Below are 12,720 nucleotides of genomic sequence, written 5' to 3'. Positions count from 1 at the left end.
CTGGTCATGTACCACTAGATGGCGCAACGGAACGTCCAGACATTCATATATGAAATCTTCATGATATATTAGTGACACTTTACGCTTTCCACATACAAAATCATTTGCATCAGTAAAATAGTCAGAAGGCAGTATACATTGAAATACTCAAGCGCATGATGCTATTTTTTTATTTATAAATTGCAGTACGAATGAAATAGATACACCTTTACACTGTATCATGTACGCTACTTAGTTTTGATAACATGTTTTTAATATGTACAAGTAATACTGTATCTGAAATAGAAAAAAAACAACACAAAGTAAAACAATTGATAACACTTAGAAAATCAAATATAAATAATACGTAATGTAAAATAATTGCAAATCAATTTCAATTCACATTCAGGAATCTTATTCAAGCACAAAATAATGGTAAGATTCATAAAATTGATGTATTGAGTACCATTTTAACAGTTATATTTCTATATCACTCTACAATTGATGTATTGATTACTATTTTAACATTGGTATTTCTATATCGCTCTACAATTGCTGTATTGAGCCCTATTTTAACCTTGGTATTTCTATATCGCTCTACAATTGATATATTGAGTGCTATTTTAACAGTAATATTTCTATATCGCTCTGCAATTAATGCATTTTGCCCTGTTTTAACAGTGATATTTCTATATTGCTCTACAATTGATGTATTGAGCCCTGTTTTAACAGTGGCATTTTTATATCGCTCTACAATTGATGTATTGAGCCCTATTTTAACAGTGATATTTCTATATTGCTCTACAATTGATGTATTGAGTACTATTTAAACAGTGGCATTTCTATATCACTCTACAATTGATGTATTGAGCACTATTTTAACAGTGGTATTTCTATATCACTCTACAACTGATGTATTGAGCACTATTTAACAGTGGTATTTCTATATCACTCTACAATTGATGTATTGAGCAATATCGTAACAGTGGTATTTCTATATCGCTCTACAACTAATGTATTGAGTACTATGTTAACAGTGGTATTTCTATATCACTCTACAATTGATGTATTGAGTACTATTTTAACAGTGGTATTTCTATATCGCTCTACAATTGATGTGGTAAGCTCTATTTTAACAGTGGTATTTCTATATCACTCTACAATTGATGTATTGAGTACTATTTTAATAGTGGTATTTCTATATAGCTCTACAATTGATATATTGAGTGCTATTTTAACAGTGGTATTTCTATATCGCTCTACAGTTGATGTATTGAGTACTATTTTAACAGTGGTATTTCTATATCGCTCTACAATTGATGTATTGAACACTATTTTAACAGTGATATTTCTATATCGCTCTACAATTGATATATTGAGTGCTATTTTAACAGTGGTATTTCTATATCGCTCTACAGTTGATGTATTGAGTACTATTTAAACAGTGGCATTTCTATATCGTTCTACAATTGATGTATTGAGCACTATTTTAACAGTGGTATTTCTATATTGCTCTACTGTTGATGTATTGAGCAGCATTTTAACAGTGATATTTCTATATCACTCTACAATTGATGTATTGACCACTATTTTAACAGTGATATTTCTATATCGGTCTACAATTGATGTATTGACCACTATTTTAACATTGATATTTCTATATCCCGCTTCAATATTTTAACAGTGATATTTCTATATCGGTCTACAATTGATGTATTGACCACTATTTTAACGGTGATATTTCTATATCACTCTACAATTGATGTATTGACCACGATTTTAACAGTGATATTTCTCTATCGGTCTACAATTGATGTATTGACCACTGTTTTAACGGTGATATTTCTATATAGCTCTACAATTGATGTATTGAGCACTATTTTAACAGAAGGTAATTTCTATATTACTCTACAATTGATGTGGTAAGCTCTATCTTAATATTTTACTCTCCAAATACGTAATATAAGATAATCACATTGAAGAAAATAATGAGCACATAAACATAATTCTATGATGTGGGATTTATGTCACCGGAGATGAAGTAAAAATCGTTTCACATTATACTCACCTTAAAGACAATTAAGCTTTTCACATAGCACAGATTTGACATCCTACTGTCGTGTCACTTCAAAATGTCCATTCAAATAAACCACATAACTGCGCTAAGGTTTTATTCACTGTATTATCTCGATAAACCCAGACGTACTCGATCTGAAAATGAAAAAAGAGTATTACGACTGGAAGCAAATAACGGTAGTCGCAGACTAACAGAAATCGTGAATAAATGATGAGAATTGTAATTCACCATGACATCTATTATCGATATCAATCCATTAATGCGCGCATGTTGCAAATATGTGGAATTTCCTTCACAGTTTTTCTTGCACAGTTGATAATGGCGTTCACATTTATTAAATTTGTTCACATTCTTACAATGCGAATACTCGAAACAAATTTTCGAGTTGACTTTAAAATGCAAAATACTTTATATAAGGTATATATATATATATATACTGATATAAAGCGAAAATAGATTTTGTTTTCAAAGATATTTCACATGGACGTAATTACACTGAAAATAGATACTAGCAAACCAAATTGACTTTTTTTCTAACAGCTTGCCAGGTTTGGTAACATTTCTTTGCGAATGGCTCATTATCGGTCACAATTATTCTATTATTTCATTAGCACTACAATGTATCATTGTATGATATGTCGAAGGTTATCCAACTGATGTCAGACCAGGTTACCCAGTGGACAGACAAGTTATTCCAAATAATTAGATGCATTTATAAAATATTCTTTAGCATATTATGTGCCAATGGACAAGGGGTATCTTAACTACATGGAATGTGATTATGCCTTTTCCAAGAAATACTTTTACTATCTTTTGATTTCCTTGGCACTTATACCTGATCACACGCAGAACAACCGGCCATTACTGCAACTAAACATCATACATCATCGGACCTCCGGATAACATACTTGCTCCTCTAAAAAATCAAGTCTGGCTACGGGCCTGATCACACGTGCCGACCCAGTGGACGAACGGTATTTTAGGTCCACGAAAATGGACTCCAGCTGACAACTGCTTTCTAAAAATCACATCTGTTAACCCTGTTTCCTTGGGAATGAATCGGAATAAAAATTTCTAATCAAATCAACTATTAACATTGATTCTGTTTCATGACCAGAGACGATAAAATGTTTATCATTTGCCTCATTACGTATCCAATTTCAGGTTTCATTTGGATTACTAACCCAATTTTGTATCCCATTTCATCCAGTAGGTTCGATTACTAACCTAATTCTGTATCCCATTTCACCCAGTAGGTTTGATTACTAACCTAATTCTGTATTCCATTTCATCCAGTAGGTTCGATTACTAACCTAATTCTGTATCCCATTTCACCCAGTAGGTTTGATTACTAACCTTATTCTGTATCCCATTTCACCCAGTAGGTTTGATTACTAACCTAATTCTGTATCCAATTTCATCCAGTAGGTTCGATTACTAACCTTATTCTGTATCCCATTTCACCCAGTAGGTTTGATTACTAACCTAATTCTGTATCCCATTTCACCCAGTAGGTTTGATTACTAACCTAATTCTGTATCCCATTTCACCCAGTAGGTTTGATTACTAACCTTATTCTGTATCCCATTTCATCCAGTAGGTTTGATTACTAACCTAATTCTGTATCCCATTTCACCCAGTAGGTTTGATTACTAACCTAATTCTGTATCCCATTTCAGCCAGTAGGTTCGATTACTAACCTAATTCTGTATCCCATTTCACCCAGTAGGTTTGATTACTAACCTTATTATGTATCCCATTTCACCCAGTAGGTTTGATTACTAACCTAATTCTGTATCCCATTTCATCCAGTAGGTTCGATTACTAACCTAATTCTGTATCCCATTTCATCCAGTAGGTTTGATTACAAACCTTATTCGGTATCCCATTTCACCCAGTAGGTTTGATTACTAACCTTATTCTGTATCCCATTTTGTCCCGTTAGTTCGATTATTAACTTATTCTGTATCCCAGTTCGTCTAGTAGGTTTGATTACCAACCTAATTATGTATCCCATTTAACCCAATAGGTTGGATTACCAACCTAATTCGGTATCCCATTTCACCCAGTAGGTTTGATTACTAACCTAATTCTGTATCCCATTTCACCCAGTAGGTTTGATTTCTAACCTTATTCTGTATCCCATTGTGTCCCGTTAGTTCGATTACTAACTTATTCTGTATCCCATTTCGTCCAGTAGATTCTATGACTAACCTTATTCTGTATCCTTTTTCATTTCGTAGGTTTTCACCATTGTATCCTTATTTTGCAACGGATCTTGTTTGACTTCTATCATGGTTCTAAGCTTCGCGATATCCCAGGGCTATAGACTGTATATAACATCCATATATGACATTGGTTCCATTAGTTTAATTGAAACTAAACAAATGAATGGGAGCGTCGAAAGCAGATCTATAGAAGAGGGGAGGGGGGGGGGGGGGTGTCTGACAATCGGTGTTCTCTGGTGTTACATTGTGTGAAGATACTCATGTTGAACTCATTTCATGTTCAGTGACATTTTATACGGGGTAGGGAATTTCACATTTTCTATCATTTAACATTGTTTCCTAGATACGCCACTATTCACCGTTTCCTGATTGAGACTTTGATCATTTCTCCCGAGTTTTAAATTTATTACATTGAATTAGACTGAATTTTCCTGGTCAACGTTATCCATAGCAAATGATTCCGAGGTCTCGTTTAAGACATACTTCACTTTGATTGAATTATGATTTAAATTTGCTTTTTCTTCACTGAGTTACCATTTATCTTTACCGAAACATCATTTTAGTTTTCAGAATAATTAAGTCTTCTGAATTATCATTTTGTTTTTGAATCAGCGGTTAAAGTTTACGTATCTTCTTATTTTATTTTTTATTTAATATATTCTATTTTCTTTTTTTCGTTTTTTCCTCACAGAAAAATTATTTATGTTTTGAAGAATTATCAATTTGTTTTAAGTAAACTTTTAAAAATTAAACATAATAACATGTTCTAAACAAACCACGGTTTATGTGAAAGATTATTCCATTGTTTAACAAGAAGATTGTAATTTCACCTGGTCTTTTCCTGTAATCCGTCCAAGTACAATATTGTTTACGTGCTGTGTTCCGTTTTACAAGGACATTGATATATAACACTGTTCTGTAGCACATTGTCTGATAATTACAATAATCTCCTGGCTCCTTGTGTTATTCTTCCTTTAATTAAACATTAAGCCAAAGGTCTTAAGTCACATAGAATCACTATAGAAACAATAGTAAGTAAAACTCCATTTCAGTAAAACCTGGTAATATGGGACTTATTCAATAACAAAGGTCTTAAGAGACAGAAGATCAGAATTCACTGAAATTTCATTTTGAATCAGTATCACATTTTATGTCATAATTACAGGAATTTCTTATTGAAATGGAATGGTGTAAATTGATGCTCTTAGTGTACCTAATACACATTTTACACAAGTTTTAGAAAACCTCTTTAAAATCCCTTTAAGTCACAGACAGTTAATAAATAACGTCGCCCATTAATGCTTTTTTCAAAATTTAAATTGTATTCCATTTTTAGGTAGTCTGTAACATTCGAAAAATTACAGTAAATTCTAAAGTTGTAATGTTGAACACTTCTAAAATCAAAATGCCAAAACTCTAATTATAATTAGCTTTTAATCCCGTAGATTCACATAAAAACCTGAAGCCTTTCATTACATTTTCAATCATAGAAAAACAACACACAAATCACAATGTACCAAGTATATAATTATATATCAATATTGACGACGATCCAAACCTATAATCAGATATAAATATTTGTTCAGAATTCCAGCAGAACTATAAACATGTAGGAATAGCTAGTTAGACTGGAGAACAGTCATTATCAATATTAAACAGTTATAATCCGAAACACAACACTACTGGTAGCCACAGGTGGGTAGATGACAAGTTAACGTTCGCTTCCAGCAGAAGCTGATATCGTAAACTAGGTAGTTGATGGTAGTCGTAGTAGTTGGTATATTGGTTCAAATTGGATGATTCTGTGATGTTGGTTTGGTTGATGATTCTTCGTTTGAATACCACAGGCATTTCATGATTTACATGTACGCCAATCTTCGTACTGGTGGCGTCATGTGTATTGCACCTTCGGGATATGTCATAGTTTCCACTCAAATTTCACGTTAGAGCAGCCGAAAAAGACAACAATTTAAACGTTACCTGTAAGGCCAGAATCATGTGCTACAAAAACCATAAACTGTATACCTTGATAATGAAAACTTTAACAGTGATAACAGTTGGAACAGCTAGGAATAAGATCAGCTAAGTGTGAGTCAACTAGGTCTGGGTACAGCTCGGCAAGAGATCAGCTAGGAGTGTGAGTCAACTAGTTCTGGGTACAGCTAGGAGAGTGGTCAACTAGGTCTGGGTACAGCTCGGTAAGAGATCAGCTAGGAGTGTGGTTAACTAGGTCTGGGTACAGCTCGGTAAGAGATCAGCTAGGAGTGTGGTCAACTAGGTCTGGGTACAGCTCGGTAAGAGATCAGCTAGGAGTGTGATCACCTAGGTCTGGGTACAGCTAGTTATGAGATCAGCTAGGGGTGTGGTCAACTAGGTCTGGGTACAGCTAGTTATGAAATCAGCTAGGGGTGTGGTCAACTAGGTCTGGGTACAGCTAGTTATGAGATCAGCTAGGAGTGTGATCAACTAGGTCTGGGTACAGCTAGGAGAGTGGTCAACTAGGTCTGGGTACAGCTAGTTATGAGATCAGCTAGGAGAGTGGTCAACTAGGTCTGGTTACAGCTAGTTATGAGATCAGCTAGGAGTGTGGTCAACTAGGTCTGGGTACAGCTAGGAGAGTGGTCAACTAGGTCTGGGTACAGCTAGTTATGAGATCAGCTAGGAGAGTGGTCAACTAGGTCTGGGTACAGCTAGTTATGAGATCAGCTAGGAGAGTGGTCAACTAGGTCTGGGTACAGCTAGTTATGAGATCAGCTAGGAGAGTGGTCAACTAGGTCTGGGTACAGCTAGTTATGAGATCAGCTAGGAGTGTGATCAACTAGGTCTGGGTACAGCTAGTTATGAGATCAGCTAGGAGTGTGATCAACTAGGTCTGGGTACAGCTAGTTATGAGATCAGTTAGGTTGCATCTTCTAGGTGTAAGATCAAGTAGATGTGAGATCAGCTAGGTGTGGGTACGGCTAGGTGTGAGACAAGCATAGTATGAGATGAGTTTGCTGCAGGATTAGCTAGGATGGATCTCCTAGGTGAGGAATCGGGTGGATGTAGGATAACCTAGGCTTTGATCTCCTATGTGAGGGATCAGTTAAGCGTGGGATCATCTTTTCCCGGATCAGCTAATTCTGGGACAATCAGTGTACCATAACTCGGATTATAAAAGTAATCTGTATAATTAGTTGATTGAAATGTTATTGATTATCACCGACGTTGTGGGAGGTCGCAACTTTTAATGGCTACTGATCAGTAATTTGTGGTTGTTTCTCATTATCTACCAGTCAGTACTGGTTTCCTCGGAAGTCAGGTGTCCAGGTACAGGATATGACCTCTATTCAGGCAGTGGTTCCATCAGGTATAATTACTATCGACAATCAAATTTGCTTCAACAACAGCAATTAAATCAATGACTTCTACAAATATAAATTCTGCATGGAGAAAAATTTCTACAAGTGGGCCAATCCAGATAGGGACATGATCCGCACACATCCTTCAATGATATATATAGCCTTGCATTGCAGTCATAAATATGTTTAGTGTATATAAATGTAATTTCTTATTTAAGATATCTATGGTTGCAGTCGTGTAATGATATTGAGGAAGAGATTCAAAATTGTTGTGAACTACGCCCGTATGTGTTATTATCATGTAAGAACCTTACGTAGTTACATATGGGTGTCTACCTCAAGGCGTAAACTCACGTCTTTATAAGGTATGAACCCTTCTTCCCAAACTATTCTCACACCTATTTTCGTATTTGTCTATGATTTTAAAACCAACCCTTCCCAAATTTCTTTGTTTCTGATAGACACTACTTGTCAATTTTCAAATCTTCAAAAAATACTTTGTAACGATAAAGAAGTGTATATTAAACAAGATAATGAAACCACGTAATTAAGTAGACTCGGTAGTCTCGGATAAAGAAATTTAATAAGCACATTGTTCGTGCGCTGACTCATAACCTGTTATATTCTTTCAGGAGACCTAGTCGTACAATTTATACAGTTGAAAGGTCTTAGTATATAATTTGCTTATATAAGTTACATTTTGAAATCATGAAGGTAACTTTGAAAATCGTAAAAAGAGTAATCATGACCGTCTTAATAACAGTAATCATGAGTCTTAATAACAGTAATCATAACAGTCTTAATAACAGTTATCATGACAGTCTTAATAACAGTTAGTCTTAATAACAGTTATCATGACAGTCTTAATAACAGTAATCATGACAGTCTTAATAACAGTAATCATGACAGTCTTAATAACAGTTATCATGACAGTCTTAATAACAGTAATCATGACAGTCTTAATAACAGTAATCATGACAGTCTTAATAACAGTAATCATGACAGTCTTAATAACAGTTATCAAGACAGTCTTAATAACAATAATCATGACAGTCTTAATAACAGTTATCATGACAGTCTTAATAACAGTTATCATGACAGTCGTAATAACAGTAATCATGACAGTCTTAATAACAGTAATCATGACAGTTTTAATAACAGTAATCATGACAGTCTGAATAACAGTCATCATGACAGTCTTAATAACAGTAATCATGACAGTCTTAATAACAGTAATCATGACAGTCTTAATAACAGTAATCATGACAGTCTTAATAACAGTTATCATGACAGTCTTAATAACAGTTATCATGACAGTCTTTATGACAGTTATCATGACAGTCTTAATAATAGTTATAATGACAGTCTTAATAACAGTAATCATGACAGTCTTATTAACAGTAATCATGACAGTCTTAATAAGTAGTATATGTCTTTTCGGATATGACGCATTTCACTTCTGCGCATGCGCAGCTTTTTCAATGCGTCATATCCGAAAAGACACAACTGTTAAAATGTATTATAACAGACTCCCCAAACTGTTAAAAATGTATTATAACACACTCCTCCAAACTGTATCATAACAATGGTCAGCCGATTTAATCAACATGCCAGTCGAGAGAGGGTACAAGTATTGTTTGACGGTGATCGACTTATACACGAGATACGCTTGGGTCTTTCCCTTGAAAAACAAATCGGGTCTGACTGTCAAACAAGCATTCGAAACCATAATGAAACAATCCGACAGACGACCCCTAAAGTTGTGGGGTGATAAAGGAAGCGAATTCTACAACAGAAATGTGAAATCTCTGGGGTTTGAAATTTACAGCACGCATAACGAAGGTAAAGCCGTAGTGATAGAAAGATTCAACAAGACTCTTAAAAGCAAATTATTCAAGAAATTCACGGAATTGAAATCTCAAAAATGGCTTAAAATATTACCGGTTGTTCGACGAATACAATAACAAAATACATTCGTCTATAGGTGTGACGCCATCCCAATCCTCTAATAACCCGAATATCATAAAGTCCGTCAACACTCGAAACAACTTTGAAAACGAGATTAGCAATTTGAATATCAAACCCAAATTCAAAGTTGGAGATCGAGTTCGTATTTTTAAATATATATCATTGTTTCAGAAAGGTTACGTCGGGTATTGGACTAACGAGATATTCATCGTTGATAAAATAAATAGCACATCACCTCCCACGTATGAATTGATCGATCAAGACAAAGAACAAATCATAGGAAGGTTTTATCAAAATGAACTTCAAAAAACTGACTTTTAAAAATGAATCTCGAAAATGAAGATTTAGATGAAAGGTTAAGAAATTTAGATGTCGACAAGCATTTACGCTCTCTTAAATTAAGATTTTTTAAATTTAAATGTAAATTTATCTTCAAAATATTACTGAATGTGTTTTATCAGAATGTTATACAAGTTTTTTCAAACACAAACTACGTATATATTTCGTCAATTGGGTCTTTAGCAATACTTTCCGCCTACTTCGAAAAACACCTAAAAAAAATCGACTTAAAAAATGAATGCATTTCTCGATAAATACGGAAAAGACACGACCGCAAACTTTCAACTTGTGAAATGGGCAAAGAAGTTGAACGTCTCGCCGTTTTATTATTGCATGCGAGATGAAATTGATGAACTGAAATACAAGAAAGGTAAATTCTACGCCATCACAAACATTCATACTTCGGATCAAAAAGGAGTTCATCACTCTGCTTTACACAAAGATTCTTCGAATAACTTTTATTTCTTTCTCTGTCTAGAACCGACAGAAGAGGTAACGAAATTGACTAGCAAACCAATCAAATGTTCTACGTTTCAAATTCAAATGCCAGGACAAAAGTTGTGTGGACAGCTGTCGCTTTGGGTTTTATATCGGTTGAGTTTGGGAGAAAAGTTTGAAGAAATTATAATAAATTTAACTCAATAAAAATGGCAAACAAGTTTGGATTAGGGTCTTTACCTCTAGAATCTAAAAATCCCATGAGTTCTACGGCGTTTATAAACAAAGCGAAACCATTTTTCGTGGATCAAATCGGAGACACCTTACAAGGGGATTCGATATGAACAATTTCAAAATAACTAATCTAAAGTTTCCAGGAAACGTTAACGATGCCGTGAACAAGAAATATTTACTGGATCAAATAAACGCAATTCAAATAGATAAGGACCATGTTGAAAATAGAATAAATGACGTGAAAAGATACCTCAGACGAAATATTAAAAATCTTGTGGACGAACCCAAACTACAACAAGAGTTAACGAGTTTGAAACGTCTTATTCAAGTGGATAAAACAAGTCAGTTGCAAAATTTAATATCTAAATTAGACGATAAGATTACGAAGGTAAAAATAGACGTCCAACGTTTAATAGACAACCCAAATGTAAACGAGGATAGATTGAAACGAAAACTAACCGCTTTGGAAAGAAAACTTGGCGAATTGCTAGCAGAACTAGACAAGACCGCGGACAAAACCGAGTTACAAAATTCGATATCCAATTTGAACGAAAAGATCGCGAAGCAAAAATCAGATGTTCAAGATATAATTAACACACTTCCCATTGACAAAGATACGTTGAAACGACAATTGACTGCTTTGGATACTAAAATCACGGACGAATTAGAAAAAGAAGTCGGTGTGATTAAAAACTTTCTTCAAAATAAATGAGATGATATGAAAAATTATATTAAAGAACAGGTAAATCTTTTAGTATCTAGAATTCATGACGATTGTTTGAGACAAGAGAGAAAGTTGACCAAATTAGAAGCTATTGTCACGGACAAATCGTATTATTTCAATCTTCCATTTGAAAGCGACACTGTCTTCGATAGAAAAGACCAAATTTATAAATCAAACAAATACGGATTCAAAGCAGAAATAAAAGTAGGTACTCTCGCATACGGAGAACCTAAAAACGTATTCGATATCGGCGAAACGGAAGCGTTTACTTTTCGAGGTAATTGTCTGATTCAAATAGAGTTTCCCATGAAGGTTAAAGTCAATAAAGTAGTCTTCAAACAAACCGGTAATGCCGTCAAACATATTTCATTATTCAATGATGGTAATTTGGAAGAGAATATACGTTTGATTGATAAAAGGGATCAGGAAATTGAAACGAAAAATGGTAAATATGTAAACACCTTTAAAATGGAAGTAGAAAATGATAAGGATATCATTGGAATCAAAGATTTAGATATGATATTGGAGACGGAAAATCCACCATCAACCAACATTGACAAAATTCCACGACGCTTACACAAACACGGATCAATAGAATCGAGTAGTCACGAGTTTTTACGAACAACAGACTTTGAATACGTAAAACTGTATTTCGCTTTAGGTGAAAAATAAAAAGTCAACAAGAACGAGAGTTTATAGTACATTTATCGTTTGCCGAAGGTTCCGACTCCATCCTTGAAGGTGGTGGTTATATATTTAAAGCCAAGATAAACATCGAAAAAGAAAAAATAAAATATTCCTATCATCTTAACGAGGACCATACGAAAAAAGAAATGTCGTTAGTACGCGTAAATGTTTTTACTTTTAATACCCGAAAATTTAATAATAATGCTAGGCCAAACAACATCACTCTATTTGATATTCCGTGGTTCTATTTATCGGAAATTCACTTAATTTAACGACTTAAAAAAATGGAACTCGAAAGCAGACAACAATACATGATAGACAAACAAGAAGAGTTGAAAATAAAGTTGAGACAGTACAATTCATGCAGGAAAACATGGAGTAGAATCGATTCTGTTTTCAAAACAGCGAGCACAGTTCTAACGGTAGGAGTAACGGTGGCAACGGCCGTGACTGGTGGATTAATGCTTCCGGTCATCGTCCCAACCGTATTGGCTGCATTAACAGCCGTTCAAACGACTTCTTGCGGTCTCATCACTTTAGGTTTCACGAGCAAAAAGAAAGCTCATTATAAAAAGAAAACGGATATCTTGAATATGTATCTTAATCAATTGTACATCTTTTTCGAAAGATCGAGAGAAGACAAGAACATAACAGTTGAAGAATTACAAGAATTCACTGAAATTTTGGACAAATTCCATACAGAAA

At 34.4% G+C, this 12,720-nt stretch overlaps 1 protein-coding gene across 1 annotated transcript; it reads left to right on the top strand.

Annotated features, from left to right (window-relative positions):
• Positions 1–10,710: 10,710 nt before the first annotated feature.
• LOTGIDRAFT_167334 (hypothetical protein) lies at positions 10,711–12,000 on the top strand (the record flags this gene model as incomplete). The annotated part of the gene is made up of 2 exons (XM_009064813.1): positions 10,711–11,284; positions 11,342–12,000. 2 exons carry the CDS (start codon positions 10,711–10,713, stop codon positions 11,998–12,000), a joined length of 1,233 nt encoding a protein of 410 aa, XP_009063061.1.
• Between the last annotated feature and the right edge of the window lie 720 nt (positions 12,001–12,720).

Source organism: Lottia gigantea (assembly GCF_000327385.1).
Source record: "Lottia gigantea unplaced genomic scaffold LOTGIsca_65, whole genome shotgun sequence".
NCBI classification, from domain to species: domain Eukaryota; kingdom Metazoa; phylum Mollusca; class Gastropoda; family Lottiidae; genus Lottia; species Lottia gigantea.
The sequence above is the reverse complement of the archived record's forward strand: the minus strand, read 5'-3'. Positions and strand labels throughout refer to the sequence as shown.